The sequence below is a fragment of the Pseudomyrmex gracilis genome, unplaced genomic scaffold (assembly GCF_002006095.1).
Source record: "Pseudomyrmex gracilis isolate BER0280 unplaced genomic scaffold, ASM200609v1 scaffold_128, whole genome shotgun sequence".
Lineage (NCBI taxonomy): Eukaryota > Metazoa > Arthropoda > Insecta > Hymenoptera > Formicidae > Pseudomyrmex > Pseudomyrmex gracilis.
The window spans coordinates 20,516-43,734 of record NW_018020712.1 but is presented as its reverse complement, the minus strand read 5'-3'; the positions used below and the strand labels follow the sequence as shown (position 1 = coordinate 43,734).

Genomic DNA, 23,219 nt, shown 5'->3' with positions numbered 1-23,219 from the left:
TTATTACACATTTTAGATGTTTACGCATTTTAACACACATGCGATCTGCATAAAATTATCATATTACACATTTATGTGTGTTTAAATAACACAGATAAGCGTGTAATCTTACAATTACACAGAAAAAATGTGTTAAAGTAACACACATGGATTTGCAGTGTAGAAGAGAGCGAAAGAAAACGTCGGGGATGGCTCTTAGAATTACACACAGAGGTGTATGCACACGTTCGCACCGCAGCGTGTATTCATTCGCGCACGCATGCGCATGAGCGAGAGCAGAAGTGAAAAAAAAATGTTCTATCTTCCGGATTTTCAATTAAGATCGTCAATCGTCTCGTAGAAAATCGTTGCACGCTTTAAGTCGTCGAAGTAAATCGATTGACACGATTGAATGCCCTCGCGCGTTGCTACACCGTATTTGCAGCGTCAATGTAACAGCGCACCGACTGCATCCCACACATATGATTGTTGGAACCGTGACGCAAGCGAAAGCACGTGTTAGCATGTTGACAATGCTGCTTCTAAACAACAAGCAGTTATAAATAACATTATCCAATGTGTGTTTCAAGAATCATATCGTTAAATCGAATTGTTTTTTTTTTTTTTACACTGCAATTGTTTTAACCCTTCAAGTCCAGACGTGGGTCTTGCAGACCCACTCAAAAATTGCGCATGAGTGGAAAAAATTAAGTATTCTTAAACGCTTACATTTTTGAAACTACTAAAGATTTTTCTATCGACGCCGAATCGTTCAAAAAAACTTTCGGTTAAAAAGACAAAAACCAAACAAAATTGAAAAAATATTGATTTTTCGCGGAGATATTCGATCTTAAAATCCCGTGAGTCTCGGACCCGGTCAATTGTCATTTTTTAAGTCTGGTCACGAAGAGTTAATAAAGTTACATAAATAGAACAGCGCATTACAGAAAGAGAGAGAGAGAGAGAGAGAGAGAGAGAGAGAGAGAGAGAGAGAGAGAGAAAGAGAGAAATTGATACACACATATAGCCGTGAGAATCGCAAACAATTTATAAGTAAGAAATCATATTGCGTCGCGACAAATGTCATGTCGCAAGCAGCCGGTCTTTTTTTTTTCACAGATATATCATCCTTGTAATCAATCTCGCGTAGTTTATACAACCACTCCCGACTAGAGTACACGGAATAGCTTTGGCCCGACAACCTACTTCTTGCGACTCGTTTTGGTAGAGACCATTCCGGGGTAACGAGGGTCAAGTTACACCTCAGCCACACAATGAACGTACCGCGCTGTCGGCCAACAACGACAACGAGCGTGTGACGTAAGATGCAGTTGGCCCCACGTGTAATCGAGACGGAGGATCGACGATCCTAAAATTCTTTTACGTTGCTGTATACCTAGCGTTTGGCCGACTCGGTCATCGCCGAACCGGTAAAGTGTGAAGAGAGTCCGGATTTTCTTCCGTCTCGGATTAACCGATTCGTCAGGCGCTCGGAACACCGGAACGTCGAATATTATGAGCCATTTTATTCCTTTGAAAGGAGTGCTTTTCGACAAAAGCAAACAAACCCTTCGGAAACTAATTTCGACTTTGAAAAAAAAAGAATATCAGATTAGAGACTAATAAGTGCGATAAAAAGATTGTTATTCGGCAATCCTCCTCTCTTCTAATCACATCTTTAACCTTTGGAGAATATACCTGGAATAAATACTAGGCGGATATATTTGCTCGCAAAAACTGTTATCGCGGCTTATCCGCCTTATTCAGGAAATACATTTAAAGACAAAAATCAATCTCCACAGTCTAAGAATTCAAATCAAATTAATAATTTAATTTAATCCATTTTAATAATTAGAGTGGGGTAGGATTGTGCGTAAAACGCGGAATCAAAAACTTTAAAATCACGTTCAATTAAAAAGTTTTGCATAACCATTCGATATAGTTTATAAAGACCGAACGGAAAGTTCCGGTCGTACGAAGAAACGTTCAGCTGCGTATAGCGCTCCGTACTCTAAGGGTTAAATTCCATCGCGTCAAAAATTATCAGACGCGAAATATCACGCGGCACAGGCACGCACTGTGACAGATACACGCGCAAGGACGTGCGTCAGCCACTCGAGAAAATCCTGTGAACAAAATACGTCACGAGACATATATATATATATACGAGGCTAGACGACAGGTGGTCGTACCTTCTCCTCACTCGAAAGTCAAGACTTCGACGAAGATCGTGAGCGATCTTCCACGTACCTTCGGCCCGAACGCACCACGATGAAAGAAGATAAAAGGGCTAAGAAGAGCCCGGCGGTGATTGGATTGCGGTAACCGGCGGAAGTGCGGTAGCGAAATAAATGGCACGATGCGACGTTTAAAATGTAATTTTGTAGGCGCGCCGAATGCAATTTCAATACTTCATGATTTGCGAGTTTCAGAGACAGATTTAAAAAGAAATTAAATTAGATTATGCGTGTGTGTCGATCTTTCTAAATTATTTTATCAACGTGAGAGCGTTGAGGTTAAAGATAAATTAAAAAAAAACAAAAAATAACGCGCAAATTTATCAGATTTACGAGCGCTCGCTATCGCGCGAATACGAAAACGAATGATATAAGACGATGACACCTACCGATAACACTTGCACGAGAAACGTGTATTCTAAATCATCTTTATCAGTAATTGTTTCAAGCAACGTATCAAAAACACACGAGGTACAATGTTCCGAGTCTTGCATAAACATCGCCGACACGGGCGATATACTGCTTAGAAACTTCCTGGTTCTGAGCATTCCGCGAGCTGTTTTAGCAGACAGAAGAGAGAGAGAGAGAGAGAGAGAACGTGCATCGTACTCAGAGATACTAGATAATATTTTCATTTCCGACCCTTCGAATGCTCTGGCTAGGAAATCATGGCGATTATCTGACGTAAGAAAACGAAACGACCCGCATACGCACCTACGATGCACGCGTGTGCACCGCCCCCGCGTATTGTCGCGAATTGGCTTATAACATCTCTGTGTGTACGCACGCGCGTTTCCCGTGCGTGCATTCCCGGACAGAAAGATATCGGTATTGTAGTTCGCCCACATGCACACGGAGTGTCAAAAGTTTCGCGAGCTTTCACTCTCGTCTAATATAATAACAAGAAAATTTAATATTCGATCGATTTTATTTCTAATACGATATATCGCCCGTAATAGATATCGTTATACGACCGTCTGTGTAAACGATATATATCTTACGTGTGTAATCAAGAACTGTAACATAATTTATGAATGTTTTATATATTTTATACAGCTTTTTGTTATTTTTCTTCATTTTTACGAAAATAACATTATGTTCGATAGGTTTAAACTTGGACTTCGATGACGATGTTCATTCGAAGACAGCGCTCAACTTCCGAGACACACTGTATATTGAACCGATTCCCGAGAAGGCATTTAAGCCAACCAACCACCTGCTGTTAGTCTGATGCTGCTCACGACATATCTCTCTCTCCTCTTCTCCTTCCTTCTTCTCTCCTCGCTGCCTCTTCTTTCTCTTCTCGACTTGCCCGCGCGTCTGTTGTCCTCCGCCACCAGCATCATCCCTCCCGTTCTGTTCCTCTCTCCCCGCCCTCTTCGCCGCCACTTATTCAGACGTATTACAACATCGTGCCGATTCTCGTGCGGCGGATGAACCAGAGCTAGTTATGCAAGTCGAAAAGGCGCAGGGACGCAGCGCAAGGACGTCGCGCGGCGTCGACGGCGATGATGACGGCGATTCTCTGACCTCTCTCTCTCTCTCTCTCTCTCTCTCTCTCTCTCTCTTGACCGTTAAGGGTGCCGTGAGGTATCCATTCATAGATATCAGTAACCCACCTTTCATTCTTCCTTTCAATCGACACCTGCTTTGGTTTCGATAAAGAGAGTCGAATAGAAAAATTACTTTTTGTTTTTTATTCGCACAATCTCTGTTGTCTCTTCTACTGGCTCTTTGGAAGAGAGACCGATTGTTACCGGTTCACTTGATTCGTCACTTGATTTGCCTTTTCATGTGCGAAAACTCTCACTCAGAAGCGTTCGTCGGCGCTTGGCGAGCTTACACGCGTATTAAACGCTGGAGACGCCGCCGCGCTACTCAAGTTCTTCCCCTCCCGGTTATCAGTCTTGGTCGGAATAAAAAAAGATACGTTGCCGGACCACGCCCGGTCTGATAATAGGACAAGCGTGTGACTTGTACGATGTAAACGCCGCATTCCGCAGAAGTTCGCGCGACAAGGCATACACACATACACACATATATATTTTGTCTAATGGCAAAAAGCGCTACTGAGACGAGAAATTAGCGAGCGACGTTACTTGTGGTAATGTGGCAGCATATACGCGATATAAAATCTCGAAGTTGCAATCGCTAAACCGCGCCATCCGGTTTGCCCTGACGATCTAATTACAAACACAGGTGGTTAATTGCTTCGAGATTTTCCGAGGTTTTGCTGATCGCTGATAAGAAGAGAAGACGAAGGCATGTTATAAATAAACAAAAATAGGTCGAAGATTAACAAGAAAAGTTTGTTAAGGAAGAGCGAGAGGTGAGGGGAATGTTCCGAGCGCTCGAGCGCATAAATAAATGCATACAAGTGAGTTAGATCGACTTATACGATGGAGAATCCGGGGGAGAAGTCTCGGCACGAGGTAAAGCGGAAGCCGAAGAGAACCGAACCCCGCGGTGAACCTCGGGGAACGCGGAAACGCATCTGAAGAGTAAAAGCGCTCGACAACAACGATGTACGGATAGAACGCGTTGATTGGGAGGTCGGTTTAATTAAAAGTCGCTCGTCTCACTGCGTCATCGTCGCCGTCGGCGTCATCGTCGCGTCGCGTCTCGGCCGGCGTGTTCGCGGGGTGGCAATTTATTTCGTGAAAGGCCCATCGCGAAATTAAAATCAAGCTGCCGTGTATTTAGGCGTGTGTGTATATTCACGTGCTGTATTTAATCTTAAACGCAATCCTCCAGCACGAATTGCAACATTGTCGTGTGCATTGCGCGCGCACGTGAGAAACACAGAAGGGAGAGAGAGAGAGAGAAAGTATGTGTGTGTGTGTGTGTGTGTGTGTGTGTGTGTCTACAGTGAGATAAACCCGAGGACTGTTCGACGGAGATGTTAGTCGAACTTGACTTGAATAGAATAATGATGACATTTCATTCTAAGCCGCGCGCTCGTATCAATGGTGCTTGTTATGTAACGCAAATCATACGTTCCTTCTCATTGAGAAGCAGACAGGATACAAAAGGGTAATCGATCGCGATACGATGTGTTTCGCGATGTCTACGAGCTATATGATAAGCATTGTTGCGAGAGACTGGTCGCTTGTACGCGATTAAATTGCTGTAAGACTTTAGACCAGCCGCGGCAAACATCCGGTTTTAACGATCTTGTTGCATTACTAAACATCGTTACTATCGAAATATCACATCGCAGGCGTTAAGACCAACAGTTCGCGATTGAGAAACAGTCTGGCTAATTGAAATGTCATGTGCCAACATAAATGTTTACCCGATGTTCTACTCTACCCCCGGCAGAGTTTCTACAGAGAGTTTCGCTTTCAAAGAGTTTCGGACTTTCATATATGCTTGTTTTCAAATCACGTTTATCACACATCGTATATATACACCGAATGATATTTGCAGATATTTCTGCATGTCGATAAAAGAAAGCGATATGTTCATTTATCCATCTATTACATAATAAATCGATCAATACGTCAATATTGTGTATAAAGGATATGCGAACAACATTGTGATTAATAGTTCTCGACGATGAGAACGCTGACACACATCCATCCGTTTAACAAACGCTATTAACGTTAAGACGTTAATAAAAAAAAAAAAAGTCGCAATATGTATTGTACATTTTTTTTTCAAAAATCATTACACGTGCGCGTTCGCGTGTAATATAAACCACGTTGTATTATCTCTAAGTAGTGAGCACACGTTAAACCGCCAACGTTGAAACTGCAGTATCGTCCATACGTGTCCGTCATAATCTTCTCTCGACTTGAATCCGGGCTCGAACGTCGCGCTCGAACCCGTTGATTGGACGTGGACTTAATTAAAAGTCGACCTCGCGCGCCCGATTCAACGAGGGTATACACCCGTGTCATTACTACGTCATCGTGACGGTGTACAACGCGTGCTCCAGTCCGCGATAGCGTTAAAAGTGTCACGCTCATCGGAACTTTGTATATAGCTACTTAATGATATACTCGTGGCGCGTTTAAAGAGCGATCGTAAATTAAAACGCGACGAGTTTTCGTCGTGCGATCTCTCTCGCCTACCTGGCTGTTATTTACGAGCGACATCACCGAGAAGTATGAACATAAGGGTCATCGCGGTTCATCGATATTATACACACAGAACTACGCGCGCTAGAAAATTAGCGCGAATGACGCGTGTGTGTGCGTTACCAATCGTGTAAATTCCACTCGCGACACGCGGGTTTATACCATCTCGCGCGGGTTGCGCATCGTGCGGATCTCGGTCGTCGGATGTTACAATTGAGAGAATCTCGATTTGTGAACGCCCCCTTCGCACGAACGCTGCCTCACCCCCTTCCCGAAACCAGCTTCTCGCTGTCCGACGATTTACCGCGAGATACCTCCGGACGTCAGATCGTGAAATAAGTGACGCGGAAGCGCGTAGAACGTTGATACACGTCGGCAAACGTCGAGGCGGCGCAAATTGGCCCGAATCGAGTTAGCTCCCGGATTTATTCGCCGTGAAAGTTGGAGTCGGCCGGCCGGCTGGAGGAAACACCGCCGGGAACTCGCGGACGTGTATACGAGATCCACCGCCGTCGTCGTAAACGCCAGAGAACGAAGATGCACGTGTGCGTGCGCGCGTGAGTGCGCGCGCGCGCAGGGGAAAGATACCCGGGCGAGCCGATCGTATATCAAACGTAATAGAGAATTGCCCCGCTAATACCGGAATAGTTTCCACGAGCTATCCTAGAGGATACGGCCCCGTTATACCCGTAATTATAGCGTATGCGCGACCGTAATAACGCGCGAAGAATTCGCAGCTCGTATTCGCGGGAAAGAAAAAAAAATAATAGTTATTTATATATACGAATAGACGCGCGCAATATGCGTCCACCGGATTGATGCGGGACCTGTTTTTCCGCACGATATGTAAATGAAGGTAAATAAATGATTATCTTGTTCGGTGCACGGGGTGTGTTCTTACTGTATACTTTAATAAAATAAATCATCTGTACGCGTTTCATAAACGAGATATAATTATCGCTAATCATACCATTTCGCGTTACATCTGCACTCCCGAGTCTGAATGAGAAATAATAGCCACGTCAAGATTATTCGACCGGCGCACATAACGATATAATTTAATCGTATTTATTAAATTTATCTCTCACGCACATTTATATATATACATATATATATAGGAAAGATTTGAGATTTATTTATAAAATTATGATAAAACCGGAGTTGATGGTTTTACTTCGCAGGTTTGTCGTCGTTACTGCGTAGCTTTTGCACAAAAAGAGGCTATAATTTCTTACTTTAATGTCATAAAGCAGCATTAAAAACAGCGAGACACAGAAATACGAGACGTTCCGCGCGTTAATGTCTCGTATAAACGAAATTGAACACCTTTGGTCTCTCTTTCTCTCTCTCTCTCTCTCTCTCTGTCTCTCTCTCTCTCTCTTTTCTGTTTTTTGGGGGAACAATACGGGACTTCTCGCAAGTGTTTTTCGCGGCGGGAGAGGAGACGCGCGCGAGAGAAGAAACGGGAGAGGACGAAGGACCCGGATATATCCACCTGAACATTGTATCGATCTGTCGAGTTATCGGCCTTATCGATCGGTCGGCGTAACGACGAATTTCCGTCGAAGCAAGAGCGGGTAGATTAAGGTAAGCGCGCGAGACGCGAAGGAACGGGCGAGAAAGGCAGAGAATGAAGAGGATTGGTCGAGAGTGAGAAGAGAGGTGCGGATCCTATCGGAAAGTAATTACCGGGCCGGTCGTGCGGTCGTAATTAATCAAATTCCGCGTAGGGATGACGCGACGAAAACGAATCGGCCCCGCGGCCAGGGGAATCCATTAGTGAAACACGCGTGTCTCGCGTGTATTATCTCCGGCCGGCGCGCACACGGAAGAGTTGCGAGAGCGAGCACACAAAGTACGTTGTGCGTACTTTGTGTGCTCGCACATATACGCACACATATATACGCACTCGCGCGGAACTCGCACTCTCTTGTCTCGCGGTTACTCTCGCACTCACGCGCGCGCGCGTTAGCTTCCACTTGACGCGCACGATCCTCCGATCTTGCATCTTATCCGACTAATTGTGCGAGCTTCTCTCTCTTCTTCCTCTTTCTCGTAGCCTTCCTTCTACGTATAGCTACGTATAGCGGGGAGAACCGTGACGAATCGACGGGTCAATCGAGGTCGTCACTCGGCGCATCTCGCCGCGCCGCTTCTTGCCGCTTATCTGCGATTACAAGTTGCGCGCGGAGTTGCATCGGTTTTCCGAGCCCGAGAGATGGGAGCGCGGAACGGATTAAGTGTAACTCGGAAGAAGCCGCTCGGTCCGGGAGAGGAGAGTTATCCCGGGGTTAACTAACCCCGCGAGCTGGCGATTCATCGTCGTCCCTTATACCGGCATTTATAGCGCTATAATAACACGCGGGGTGGTTGCGCTGCGCGCGTCTCGCCGGGATTAGAGAACCCTCTTTCTCCCAACCGCACCTTGGACATGGATATTTTAAGTGCCCTTTCACAGAAAATTTTTCAACAAAATTGTTTTCGCGGCTTTATCCTCCTTTCGCATTCGTATTTTGTTGCGAAGTGTATGTACAATATAATTCAGCACGAAAACGCGGAAGAGAGAAAATTAATCCGTGGCTGATAATAGAGCAACCGTGAAATTCGTCTTCTTATCGTTCATTTGTTTCTTATCGCTTGTCGCGTAACGAAGAAGGGATACCGATTCGTCTCGGTCGCGATTTTGTCGACGCGCTTAATCGCGATACGCAGTTCTTTGTTTTAACAGAGTTTCACAATGTATTATAATAGTAAAATATAACACCGTCTTATTGCGAACGGCGAACGAGCGCGGACTTTGGTTAAGATACTCGATAACACACTTTTTGTCTATATAAGAGTATCATTACTCACGGACAGATATACGTCGTACCTCTTCTTGTACGTCAAGGCGCTTATCATCGCTTGCATTACGAGACGGACGGAACGTGTGCGGCGGTCGTGTAATGCGAAACGGCTCAAGTGTAATTTCACGACACACATAGCAAACGAATACTTCTCTATTAACGCGGAGAAGCGCGATGGTTGATGTATATACGACGCGAATCAAGGCAATCTGTCGACACGCGGTCGCTCTTCCTTAACTATAAAGTTATAAAATAAAATTTCCCCCTTAATAACAGCCGGTTCTCGGTAATGCGTCGATAAGCATGCTCGCAACATTCTGTCGCTATATAACGACAGAAGGCGAGGAAGAAAAAGAAAATCGGTGTGTACAGAAACGATCGTTGATACACGTTTGATAATACGGCGCGATTAAAATTATCAGTCGGATGTATAGCGTTTTGACGCGCACTCCTCGCACTTGTGTCATTAGTCTGCAGGCGAGATTGTCGCGTGTATGTAAATTATCTAATGGGGCATTTTCGCGCTAAGCAGCAGGAGCGAATTCTCAAAAAACGCTCCGGCATATACATAAATCGTTTATCCTATATCGATGGGGGGACCGCAATCAAGAAATCTCGCGCGTTTCGACCACACAAAAGTTTTGTACGTATAGCGGAGAGCGTGTGCATCGATCGGAAAGTGGTTTTCCCTCTGAGCGCTGCCAGCCGGTCACGGGAGGAGAGAAGAGATGTGCGTGTGACGGAATGCGCCCAGAGCTCGGTACGAGCAGCGGAGAAAATCGTCGATGATCGATCGTGAAATTAAGTGTAACGCTAAACTCTCGCGTATATACGATGCTCACGAAATCCGATCTCGCGTGCAACCTTCGGATTCCGTCAGCGATTTCCGTCGCGATCGGTCAACGAACTACTAAATTTTCCTAGTTCGCTTGTATAAATCATCGATATACGATGAATAACGCGATCTTCGACAGAGAGAGAATATGGAGCATTGCAACGATTGCTTAAGGGAGATTTATGAGTCATTGTTGTTATAAGTAACCGTTAATTATAGCATTTCGATTTTTATTAAACTCGCCATTACGTTTGAAAGTACGCAAGTTAGTTAAGTATTCTCGCGATGGTTTTTTTTTTTATACGTTGAAGAGTCTTTCAAGTTTCGTTAACTCTTCGATATTTAACTCTAATGATAATGGAGAAATGTGTATATCGCTGTTTATTTCTAATGAAAATAAGTGAACTTTCGCAACCAACGATCCGTGCTTACTTCCATGCGGAACAGCGAGCTTTGCGTTTAGCGTAAAAACACGTCTCTCACGCCGATGTATGTACGTGCGAACGAGGTCTACGGCTTATGCCGTCGCTGCTGCTTTGCACTTTCCCGGTGCAACGGTCGCACCAAGTGCATTGGAAAGTGCGGCTCACACGCAGTTTCCCGTCCCTCTTCTCTCGCTCCCTTCATCTTGATTGCCTCTCTACCTGTCTTATAACCCGGCACCGATCTGCCTACTGAGCGCTTTCTCTCCTCGACGCCTCAATGCATATACACACGCACTTATACGATCGACCTCTCTTCCGTCTTCCTCTTGCCCTCTTCTTTTCTCTCATCTCGACGTTTCGTTAAACTTGGAGGAAACGTTCGGCCACAGCTGCGGGCTCCTCTTCTTTGGCGATCGAGAGTGACCGACTTCGATCGAGAGAGACGCGGTCCCAATTTTTAGCGTTTTTTAACGCCTTCGGCGATCTTGACGAGTTTCTTAATCGTTCGCTCATCTTCGCATCTTTGTTATAACTTAATTGAGTAGTTTGCACGCGCAGAAAAGAACATAAAAAAAATGATATGAATAAGACGCGTTCTATTTTTCGTCGTTTAATTAATTTTGTGAGAAGTAACTTCTTTTTCTCGCGTTGGAACAAATTTTACACAATATTGATTTAAAAACAAAACATCTGTTTTCCGATGAGAAAACATTACTGTCGGCTATCACGTATCGGTATGAAATTACACTTTACGCGCGAGGCTCTGATAAACGTTATCGCGGTAATTAAACTTCTCTCGGGACGAGTTTCTACGATCTCCGCGTTTTCTTCGCTCATTAACGCGAAGGTGCGTATCAGCAATTTTATAGTATCCGGCACGGGACGTTTACGATATCTGAAGACAATCACGTGACGTTGATGAGACAAGCGTCCAATAATGTCAGTCGAGCGTTATTTAGACTTGTTTTGTTTATGCGCGTGTGTATACATTGCCACGGCTTTGAATATTTAACAAACTCGTTGGCATTACCTTATTAAAGCGGCAAAAAATTGTTTTATGATTCATCAATCACCGCATTGTTAAGGAACATTTTAAATCATTAAACGTGTCTCTTTCACCTTTGCTTTTGCCTAATTAAATTCAAAGAAAACACTTATTGAGTCTTAAACGAGATTTCTCTTAACTTAGCGAATTGTTATATTCGTAAATTGCCGTAAGACATCGTTACAAGGTGACTTTATTGGGCGTGTTTGTAATCCCAGGTATGACAGGGCGAGGAGAGAAAGAGAGACACATATATATATATATATATATATGTATCGAACGATCGCATAGAGAACATATATAGGGATTTTTCTCGGCCGAGTGTGCCCTGGTTGGGCTCGGCCAGCTGCCAAGGATTTTACGAGCCGTTCTTCTTAACGGCGTTATGCACCGTAGAGTCTCGGGAGCGCACCTCGGTCTCTCCCGGCTCTCTCGTAGGAGTTCTCAAGCAATCACCTACTTCTTACGACGTGCACACCTTCTTACCGTTCGGCTCTTCGTCGTGCCGATAGCCGGTCGGCAACCGTTTGTCCCGCGTTGTCTGCCGCGAGTAGACATCACACGCGTGCGCTCGCGTGTGAAAGGGAGATTTTTGAAAGTGCCGGCGCGCCGCGGTACTAAAGCTGAATTTTTCCCGCGCGCACGCGCTCGCAGAGAGTAATCTCTCTCCTCGGAAATTCCACACAGCCCGAAATTACAGTCTTTCCTCGTGGATAATATTAACGACCAGCGCGAAGTAACACGCGGAAAAAGACTCGCTTTGCCGATTTTCTCGCTCGTTCCTTGCGTAACGCAATTCGCCGTCGATGCGAAGAAATAAATTTGCCGCCATTCGGAAAACTTTACGAGAGGCGGTTCGTCGTCGTCGCGTCATTTTTTCCGCGAGCGAGACTTAAGAATTAACAACGGAGACTCGAGCAAAACCTTCGACTCGATGTGTTTTCTGGAAAAAAAAAAAAAAATATTCCTTGTCCGCGATTGAGAGGCGAGAACGAGCGATGGGCCATCTGACACTTCGACGAGCCATCGGTCACTCGAGAAGAGAGGAGATGGACGTTGGAACGTAATTCAGAGACACAAGAGAAACTCGATAACTGGTAGTTATCGCGCCGCGGTGCTGCTAGAAGCGCGAGAAAATGATGGTAATCGAACATGCCGATAAGAATAATCTCATTTTTTCGCTGCTAAACGATCATGCCTTGCTTGTTCGCGCTTATTTTCAGCTCGCAAATCGACGCGAATTATTCGAAAGGGGGGCGTTTTCGTTGCGAGAAAATTGTGCGATTCGCTGTTGCCGCGTTCCACTTAATGGAACATATAAACAGATTGATCGTCGAGACTGTCTAAACGCGTGACGATTAGAGATTAAAGTAACTAGAAAGTGGATTCATCTGGAGGAAAGATATTCCGTTTAATCGCTTTGTGAACAAACAAAAAAAGTCACGTGAAGCGATACAAAGGACACGGTTCGTTTACCTTACAAAAGAAGCGTTTGTATCCTCTAGCCTCTGATATTCATCATCATCATCATCATTATCATCATCAAGAATCACGTTGATTAGCATAGTCAGGTTTTATACGAGAAGAAAATTTGGATAATACGTTCTTCGGTTCGGCGTGTGATACGCTCACTTCTCTAATAAGAATGAATTTTTCTAACGTTTGCAATCGCTTTGGGCGATACAAGTTATTTATTCTTGCTCCGGTCTCCGGTGTGAGAGGTGATCTATTTTTTTTTTTTTTTTTTTTTTAACCTTAAGATCTTTATTATTTCTGAAAAATAGAACGTGGAACGTGGACAACAACAACGTTATGTGTATCAGAACTAAGCACCGTACACTTTCGCACGATTCAAACCGCTCGGTATTTTCAGCGTGAAGAATTCAGGTGAGCGAGAATGACCGCGAAACGATATACCTACGGCGAACAATGCGCGAACGAAATCGCTCTCTCGGGGGAGCTCTCGCAAATCGGCTAAAATCGATAAAATCGACGAACAGACAAACGCGTGATTGCACGCGAATAGAGAGATCAAACAACACGTGCTTTTTCCTGGATCATTTACTCGGACGGATTGAAATTTATTTTCTTTTTACGCGATTATGCTAAATTATGATTGTTTAAATCTTACATTACGATGAATTTATTACGTCGAAAACTGCGCATAATTTCTACATAATTCCGTGGCAAATGGAGTTTTAATTCACGCGACCGTGTGTGCTGTCTTGTCAATCAATTATATAATCTTGACTGGAAGGAAGATTTACATAAATTGATTTTATTTCTAAACAAAAATGTACGAAGATGTAAGTCATATATATATATATTTGGGGGCGTGAAAAATGTTGCTTCCGTGATAGAGAAGTCGCGAGACATAAACAACTTCGTATATTTTCACGACACGATCCTCCGGGATGCGCAAAGTCGTATATTTATGTGCGCGCGTCTATATATGATCTTCATTATATATTCGCCATTTTAATTTAAAGCTCACGCGTGTTTCGTGACGCGAAACGCTCGCGAGTTAACGAGCGCGTGTTCGCGTTTTGCAATTCGAGCGGGGCGGTGCAGCAGACAAAACCAGATTCGCATTATGTAGCATACACAAAGTATTAGATTAGAACCAATGGGTGTGTGCGTAGCCGGGATTGCATAATCCGCTCGTAAATAATCAGCGGTGCGCTCGCGTCCTGGTGTGGCGCACCGCACGTTTGCTCGGCCCGAAAAGAATGCGAGTGGTGTGTCACTTGTCGGCAGGTCGATTCCGCGAGAGTAGCGCGAATATAAAGATCGCAATTATGACTTTTCGAGAGAGACTCGGGAGCTCTATCGAGCGCGCCACAGCCTCAGCGGCTACAGCGGCAGCCGCGGCGGTGGCAGCGAACGGTGCACACGCGAATGCATATACATATATCTTTGCCTCGTCGTTGCGGGAATGCGGTCTATAGCGCGTAGGATCGAGAGCGGACCGGCGAGAGGAAGGGAGAGATCGGGAACGAGCGAGCGAAAGAGACACGCAAGGGAAACAGGCCGCAGAGAAAACGAGAAGGAGATATGACGAGAATGGCTGAGAAGAGAGATAGGAAGAAGGGCGAGAAGGAGAGAGAGAGAGAGAGAGAGAGAGAGAGAGAGAGAGAGAGAGAGAGTGAGAGAGTGAGAGAGTGAGAGACACGAAGCAAAAGATCGTGAGGAAAAGGAAAAGGACCAGATCATGCGGAGAAGAGACGTGGAGAGAGACAAGGAAGCCGAGTTTCGTTCCTCCACGCAAGCAGAGAAACGAGAGGAACGAGGAGGAAGAGAGAAGCAGAAAAGGAGAAAGAGAGAGAAGAGTTATGGAGAAAGAAGAAGAATATCATCGACGGTAGGAAGAAGGAGAGCGCGCACGGCAGTCGTAAACGGCAACAATTGCTGCGGGCGTTGCCACTCGAAAGCCCGAGTGCCTAATGCCAGATGTCAGATGGTGGTTAGAGTCATTACGGTCATCACTTCGTACCGCGATACACACACGTTGTGTACCATCGGCCCGATGACGACGTCGATGCACCGCCGTATATATCGATGCAACGGCGTCGTTTTCGCATCTGCCCGATTACACGCAACAACGTCGGCGTTTGCGCTCGATTCTCGATAAAGCGATTCGTGAAAAGTGTTGCGTTCCGACTGAAACGTCGTTGTTTCCGACCGAGTCGTCAAAATCGATGATGAGAGGAAAAAATCTTGACATCTCTCAAAGTGGAGCACGTTCCCTCGAGTTGTTCCATCCAAGTTTTTCGGACTTTCTTTCCTCGGAGCTCCTCGTTGTTAAAAGACGGACAAAAGGGCAACGTGGCTTAATGATCCTCCGTCGCCGGTTAGACTGGATAATGGGGAGACCTGCGCGCGAGGGAAAGATGAATTGGAACAACAGTGTTCTCCTGATGTGTAGGCCTCGAGCGTGTATATATGTATTATGAAGTTATGTGCACGCACACGTACCGTTATGCTCCGCGCGCGGATATACATTGTTGCATTCGATGAGTATACGCGCGCGCGCGTGTGACGGAGATTGGTGCTCGCTGAATAAAGCGCGCGCGAGTCCTACGCGAATCGCGCGGTGGTCGGGTCGCTGAAAAGATGAGTTATGTCATAATTGAATAACTAGTCCGTTTTCAACGAGAAAGATGGTGATACTTCTAGCGCTCTATGATACTCATCTTCCATTTAGATCGTATAAGCTTTCTATCTTGAAATCCGATGTCTCTTCCTATTAGAATTGTACGATGATGTTTTAGCCAAACGAGGACGAGAGAAGAGATCAGAGACAGTGGTTTCTGAGGAGTCGAGCACGAGGACTCGACTCGCGCGCGAGTCCAACTTCCAAAACCCGTTTCTACGTCGGAGCCGCCGTAGATCTGGTCTCTGTTCACGAGGTAGAAAGAAGCAGCGAGCGAGATAGAGAGGGATGGGACGAGAAAACGACAGACAGACGTACGGAGAGAGATAGAACGAGCGAGAACGGCAGAAACACACGTGAAGGAGAAAAGGTCCGAAAAGAAAGGACGAAACGAAGGATCGCATCGGGGGATGCGCAGGGGGATGCGCGAAGAGGGCGTTCGAGAGAGTCCAGGCCCGGTTCTCTGCTGCGTGAGAGGAGGCCCGGACGAAAAATCTGTAATTATAATAATTACACAGCCGAGTGGACAACAATTATAAATCATCATTGAACTAGGCAGCGAAACCCCAATAAAATATATATCGTACCGGGGGCAGCCATTAACATCGAGTCGCATGGCGCGCCGCGCCGGATGCGCGCGCTCATCCTCGTCGCGCGGCATTGCGCCCGGCAACGATTGAAAAATGCATCCTCGGCTTATTCCCGTGCAATTTCCATTGGCATTCAGCGATGCGCACTCGTGCCGCACGAGGATGACAATCCAGCGGAACAAAAAAGGGCCGAGGAGACAGCCAGACGGATGTGAAGGAAGAGAAACAAAGAGAGAGAGAGAGAGAAAGAGAGAAGCGGAAAGATTTCTTTCCTCCCTTTATTTCGCGTTCCACTGCCGAATGTTCACTCTCTCTCTCTCTCTCTCTCTCTCCCAAATCCACTTCCATGAATCGCGATTTTATGAATGATACGAGAGCTCTTGTGAATTCTTCCCGCGAGAGAATAAACATTTCGGTCGCGAAAACACGAGACGCCGCGTCAAGACGCGCTAAACGTATGCGGCAGACTTTTTCTTTTTTATTTTGTTGAAAAATTAAGTACGCGAATCCTACCGAGGCGATTTAACGGTGTGATATATCGATACGATATCGCACACCGATTATATATATATTGCGCCTAACGGCGAATTAGTCTTCAGCGTTATCACTTGCATCAGGCTTTCACTTTTCGGCGACTTTCAGCGCCGCGAGAGAGTGTGAGAAAAGCTAAGAAGAGAATTATCGGTGTTATACTTTCGCACCTATTGCATCTTGTCTCTGCATCAACTTTTGTTCGCGATCGCGCCTTCTAATAACCTCGTTATTATATCGTCCGTGATATGAGACGAAGCGCGAAAAGGTGTAACGTTACTTTCGACGATTACGTTGAGCGTAATACGATCATTCCTGACGTCGTCGTCGACCACGACAGCCGACGGTACACGCGGTAATCGCCTTTGCGAAACAACGCGATATCTCAAATTTCAGAGACCGCCGCGGTTATATTTCCCACATTTCCTTCTGTATCTTTGCTTCTTTCCGAAATCTGTCCCTTATTTAGTTGACGCAACGCCTTGTCGTTATCCCGTGCGCGTTTGCGACATACACAAATGCGCGCTCGGCAGGATGTACCTCGACACGACCGGCTCGTAAAGCACCATCGGTGTCGGAGCTAACTTGTTCGCGCTTTAACACCGCGCTCCGAAGAGAAGAAGAGCTTCTTCTCTCTCGGCGCGGCGGCGGCTAAAGAAACATCAGCGTGTTTTCCTACGCGAGCGGCCACGTGGTCGTCATGTTGTACGAACAACGGCGAGAGAAACGACGAGACATCAGAACAACCGACGGGGAAAAGGTGCTATACACTCTCGCTACGATCGACGCTACGTTCCTGAGCGATTCATATCGGCCGTAATGCGTGTCCGCAAACGCAACGCTTTCCTCATTCAGGTCGTCGCACGCAGCGCACCTACTCGTATTCCCTCTGTGTGTGTGTCCGACTCTCTTTCCCACTCGGGAAAGAAAGAAGGACGCGCGCAGGCCGCATGCAAATGAACGCGCGCGCGGATTTATTCCACCTCCTCGCGCGTACCTTTTTCGCGAAATAAAATACGATGATCGATAACTCGCGCTTCTCAAGTACCAACACAAGAGCGTGCGCGCGCGCGCACGCTACTAATTGAAACACGCTGAAGAAAACCTTACTGTCTCGTTCTCTCGCGAAATACATACTCTCTCTTCGAGTACCAATTACAGCTTTCCCGATGTAACGTACGTACATGCCCGACGGCCCCGCGGCGCTGGTTACGAGCGGGTATACGTTCATGCCCTTTCGCCCGCGTTCGAGAAGCCTTTAATGCGAATCCTAGCGACTTTACGCGAAACGACGTGGCTTATGCAAGAATTAAGCGCAAAGTACCCACCGGGTATATACCGTAACTCTTTCGCGCCAACGCGACATTTAAGATATTAATTTATAAAGGCTCGCTCGCTCGCTCGCTCGCTCGGTTCGCCGCGCGCGCGCAGAGACGGTAAACGTCTCGCGCAATCGATTTCGATGACGGATCAATTAGGTATCGCCGTATAAAGAGCGATGACGGATTTTCTTCCATTGAAGACGGCTGTAAAAGATTATTACTTAGCACGATTTTCCAAAAGTATATACACGTCAATTAAATTTCGATTTTGCAGCGAAGAGAGTGATTACGTCTGCGTATATAATAATATACGCGCGTATTCTCTCGTATTGTAAACGATGACGGTTTAACAAATTGAGACAGAAGACGCACGCAAGTTCTGACAAATCCGAATCGAGCGTTCTTTCTTTCGTTTTGGATATAAATATCAATTACGCGCGAAGGAAACCGCCGACAGAGTATCACGCTTGTTAAGAGAGATGACAGCGTTAACGTTGGCGCCGACGTTACACTCGCGAATGCGCAAACGTCCGCGCGGCAGACAAGTGTGGAAAATATTTCGCACGTCATATAGATATCACGCGGCGTGACAAGCAATTCACAAAATTGCAACAGCTCGCGGACCTATTCCGCAACTTTTTTACGTTACAAACCTGACGAAACAATTGCCGTTAGCGCTGCTATATACGACTTCATAGCGGTTTGAGCGGAGCGTGTGTGTGTTAAAAGAGCACATTAAAACACAATATTCACGCGCAATATTCTGAAGAGCATATAAACGCAAACATATCGCTCACTTTCAACACACCGCCTAACAAATGCGCAAAGGTGGTTTCCATCCGTAGACTTCTAGCGTTCTCTCATCTGTCATACGTAATAAACTGACGTGACATTAGACGCGCTATCGCGCTGAAACGGTCCTTGCTTTCCCACATTTTACTACGCTGCGCGTAAAATCATAATTCGCCTCGTCGCAATAAGTTTTCATCGAGAGAGGAAAGAATCCTTTGTACCCTACCTTGAGAAAACAGTTTCCGACGGACATGTCCTCCGACACGGTGGCGTTGTAGAGCGGCTTCTCGAAGATCGGCTCGTTGTCGTTGAGATCGTGCACTGTCACACTCACGGTCGCGCTGCTGCTGAGAGGCGGACGTCCGGAATCCGTCGCGACTACAACAAAGGTCGGCGCCGGATCGGCCTCGCAGTCCACGTGTGTCACCGTACTGATGAGTCCGGTCGTCTCGTCTATCGTGAACCACGTGGTGTTCTGCAGCGAGTAACGAATAGCCGAGTTGGCACCCTCGTCGAGATCGGTCGCGGTCACGTGAAGCACCGACGTCCCGGGTTCCGACGCCTCCATGAGATGCGCTTCGTACTTCTCGCGTTCGAACTGAGGCGCGTTGTCGTTCACGTCAGTGACGATCAGTCGGAAGGTGCGCACGGCACGCAAAGGAGGCGTACCTCTGTCGGTCGCCTCCACCGACAGATCGTAGATCGGCGTTTCTTCGCGGTCCAGCGGTTTTTCCACAACAACCAGGTAAATAATATTGTCACGCGTGGTCAAGTCGAAGTGACCCTCGCCGCCGGTTACTTTGACATCATTGCCCAAATGTTCGGTTCTCGTGTCGGGATCGCTGATCGATATCCGCGCGACGAATTCGCCAGGTTGCGCGCTCTCGCTGATCTTCGGAGTCGCGTCGTTCGACAGGAAGATGACGGTGATGGTCGGATGATTGTCATTGACGTCGGTCACGCTTACGGACAGGAAGGCGCTCGCCTCGAGCGGTTGAGCGCCGCGATCCCGGGCAACGATCACCAATTCGTGCCGCTCTTTCGACTCGAAGTCGAGAGCCTTGTTGACGTAGATCATACCGGTCTCCGAGTCGATGCGAAACATCTCCTCGCGGTCAGACTGTCGCCGATTAATGGAGTATTCGATGCGACCGTTGTCGTCGGCGTCGGCGTCGGTTGCGTTGACCGCGAGCACCGGCGTGCCGACGGTCGCGTTTTCCGGCACGCTTGTGACGTAGCGAGTCTGGTTGAAGATGGGCGGATTGTCATTGACATCCTGCACTGTCACGTTCACGTGTAAGCGCGAGCGAAGCGGTGGCGAACCTCCATCCAGCGCCTCGATCACCAAATGATAGTGGGAGCGCGTTTCCCGGTCGAGCGAACCGGAGTTCAGATCCAGGTAGAGGACACCGTCGCGACCGCGATGCTGCAAAAGTCGGAACACGTCGCCGTGATTGCCGGACACAATCTCGTAGCGTTGCGTCGTGTACTGACCAAGATCGGGGTCTTTGGCCGGCGGCAAAGCGCGTTTGGCGTCGCGTGGCGAGTTCTCCGGAAACTCCACATCGACGCTCTTAACCGGGAAAGTGGGCGCGTTGTCGTTCTCGTCGAGCACATTGATAATGACCTTGAAATTATAATTGAGCTCAACCAGGACGTACGTCGGCCTGGTCTCGCGATCCAGCACGTTCTTCGTTCTTATCTCACCCGAGGACTCGACGGCCAAGTCGACATCGACCGCGGAGCCCGGTACCGGCACTATCAGATACGGCGGCGTCTCGTTCTCGTTGATGCCTTCGATGTAGCCCACCCGGGTGCCCGGCCGCGCGTTCTCCGAGATCTGCAGGTACTTGGTGCGCTCGGGCTCGCCCGGGGCGAAGGTCGCTCTCAGGACGAGGAACAGTAGTAGCAGATGCCGCATCCTGGGGCTTCCAACACGCCACGGCCGTCCTCTCCACTTCCTCCTCCTCCACCTCCTCCTCCTCCCGTCTCGCGATATTATCTCGACCTTTCCATTCCTAAGCCGCTAGTCGCGGGACGCGCCGTCTCTCAGGCGCGATGACGTGTACAAAACTCGATTGTTATTCTTTCGCGTCTTCTTGATGTCGCGAGTGTCGTCACGACACTCAGTCTCCCACACTTCCGTGGTATTTTTTCTTCTCTACGAAACTTCTCTGTCTAGAACGAAACGGAAAAACGATGACGACCACCGCGCTTTATCTTTTTTCTCACCGGCACCTTTTATTATCACCTAATTTATTTAGCACCAGCACCGAAGCAATCACCAAAAATCACTGCTTTTTTATCTCTGGTTTGTTTCAACTGTATCACTTCCACCGACTTCGCGCTTCTCCACACACGCGGAATATTTTACCCTCTTTTGTGGTGAACGAACGTTTGCATTCACGAGCGATTGTCTCACTGCGTCGTCGACCTGCCGTGGCCGCACGGGCTGCTTCTCGGCAACATACCAACGTCGTCGAGATTCCTTCGCCGAACGTAGTCGGATGCTGCGGAACGCTCCGTTTCGCTATCTCTATCTCTCGATCTTCTCCTAACCCTTTCCTTTTCTTCTTTTATCTTTCGCGCTATCCGCTACACTCACTGTCACCGAGATATCTTCGCGGCGAGATATGGCACATTCTTCGCTTTAGGTCTACGGCCTGATAACCGGCACGATCAGCACGACCGGTCGTGAACTCGGCGCGACCGACTCGCGTCATACATGGTCGTCAAGTGTCGATGGACACTTCTCTCAACTTTGTCCTTGAAAAGTTCTCTTCGTGGTCCCACACACAAGCTCTTCTCGTTTTCTGTTGATTACGCGCCTAATTCGTTCCGCGACGTTCCAGACCGGTCATTGCCATTCTCGCGCTGGCTCTATGTTCTGTTTCTGTGTTGAGATCGTCGATCGTCGATTAAATTCAAAGCCGGAGAGTTAACGACCAGACGGAGAATTAGTCTGTCGTTTGGAATCGCGAAGTAGAACGAGCTGGAGAACGCGCATAAATAATTCTCACAAAAGCTGACGCGATAGCGCGTCTTATCGCGTTGTTTGAAAATAAAGCGAAGTACTGTCAATTTAACGATAACATTTGTCGATATATTTCGCGGTAATAAAAATTAATAACGCGCTTCTGCCCGACCTCGAAATGCTCCGAATAATACGGTACGCGCCCTACGATATTTTTTTTTTTTCCGCGAGATGCTCGTGATTCGAATATATATATACGCTTCTCTCCGCGACTTTCGCAGATACAGCCGAACGCGTGTTGTCCGAGACGAGCAGTTTCTTCTCTCGTTCTGCGCGTCAATATCTGCGGCCGCAGCCTCCCGATTGGAGAGAACCCACTTGGTATCGCGCTTAAGATCACGTTTTTTACGCACGTCAATACCGATTTTCAACCGAACGACAAAATCGGTCCCGATATGACGATAATTTGTTAAGCGCGAAATGCGACGAGGCCAATAAAGCAAGCCTCTTTAAGCACGGCGGTAGCACGAGGTGTCGCGTTCTCGGGCCCAACGTCCGTTCCGCGCGGCTTCGAGGTTAGGCATGCACTGACATGGCGGCACCTGCAAGGCTTACCCTTCCCCTGACTTAGCGGACTTGCCCGGCTCGATCAGGGGGACTCACGGCTGGACCCAACCGGCGGCCATCTTGGAGAGGGGAGCGGTAGTGCTTGGTACCGGGGCCCGATACACGGGGCCCCTGCATTCAACGCGCTTCTCAGCAGCGAGCAGCTAGACCATACCAAACTCTCTTACCTGCCTGCCTGATTGCCTGCTCGCATGCCGACTCGCTCGCACTCTCTGCCTTCTTTCCTTCTTCATCTTCTCTCCACCGTCTTTTTCTCCCTATCTACCTACCTACCTACCTACCTGAACACTCGGTATGCGAAGAACTGACTTACCGTCGGCGCTCATTCCGCGTTTGGCCCGACGAGCCTCCTGTACGCCGGTGCCAAAGGTCCTGGAATTTCGTGACAGGAAAAGTGTCTACGAAAAAACGTATTGTTTCCTATCAGCGTATTGTGCAAATTAGACCTATAGAGGTTTTCTAGAGATCGAGAAGACCTTTTTCTCTTGAGATGTCACCCGATCTATCTATCCACTAACAACCAAATAGAATAGACTACAAAGGTCCAGAAATTTTTTGTGACGTTTAACTTATTTGGTCTTCTGACAAGTGACGCATAAATCACAACAAGAACGGGAAAAGTGTCCAATTGCGTTTACAAATTGTTTAATGATTTTAAATCGAAATATAGGGTAAACGTACCGCGATTCTCCTGGAATTTTCTGAGATGGTGAGAAAAAAGCGGCCGTAGAAACGCGTACTTATTAGACAAATCAAAACTGATGAGACAAATATGTCTTCG

General features: G+C 47.1%; 1 protein-coding gene across 2 annotated transcripts in view; it reads right to left on the bottom strand.

Moving 5' to 3' along the window:
* The window catches only part of LOC109856639 (protein dachsous), a 329,511-nt gene extending 307,131 nt beyond the window's left edge, over nucleotides 1-22,380 (bottom strand). For both annotated transcript variants that reach the window (XM_020432144.1, XM_020432145.1), the window contains exon 1: nucleotides 19,064-22,380. In XM_020432144.1, coding sequence (XP_020287733.1) covers nucleotides 19,064-20,758 — 1,695 coding nt within the window. In that variant the 5' untranslated portion in view covers nucleotides 20,759-22,380. The remainder of the gene's footprint in view (nucleotides 1-19,063) is intronic.
* Nucleotides 22,381-23,219: the final 839 nt, after the last annotated feature.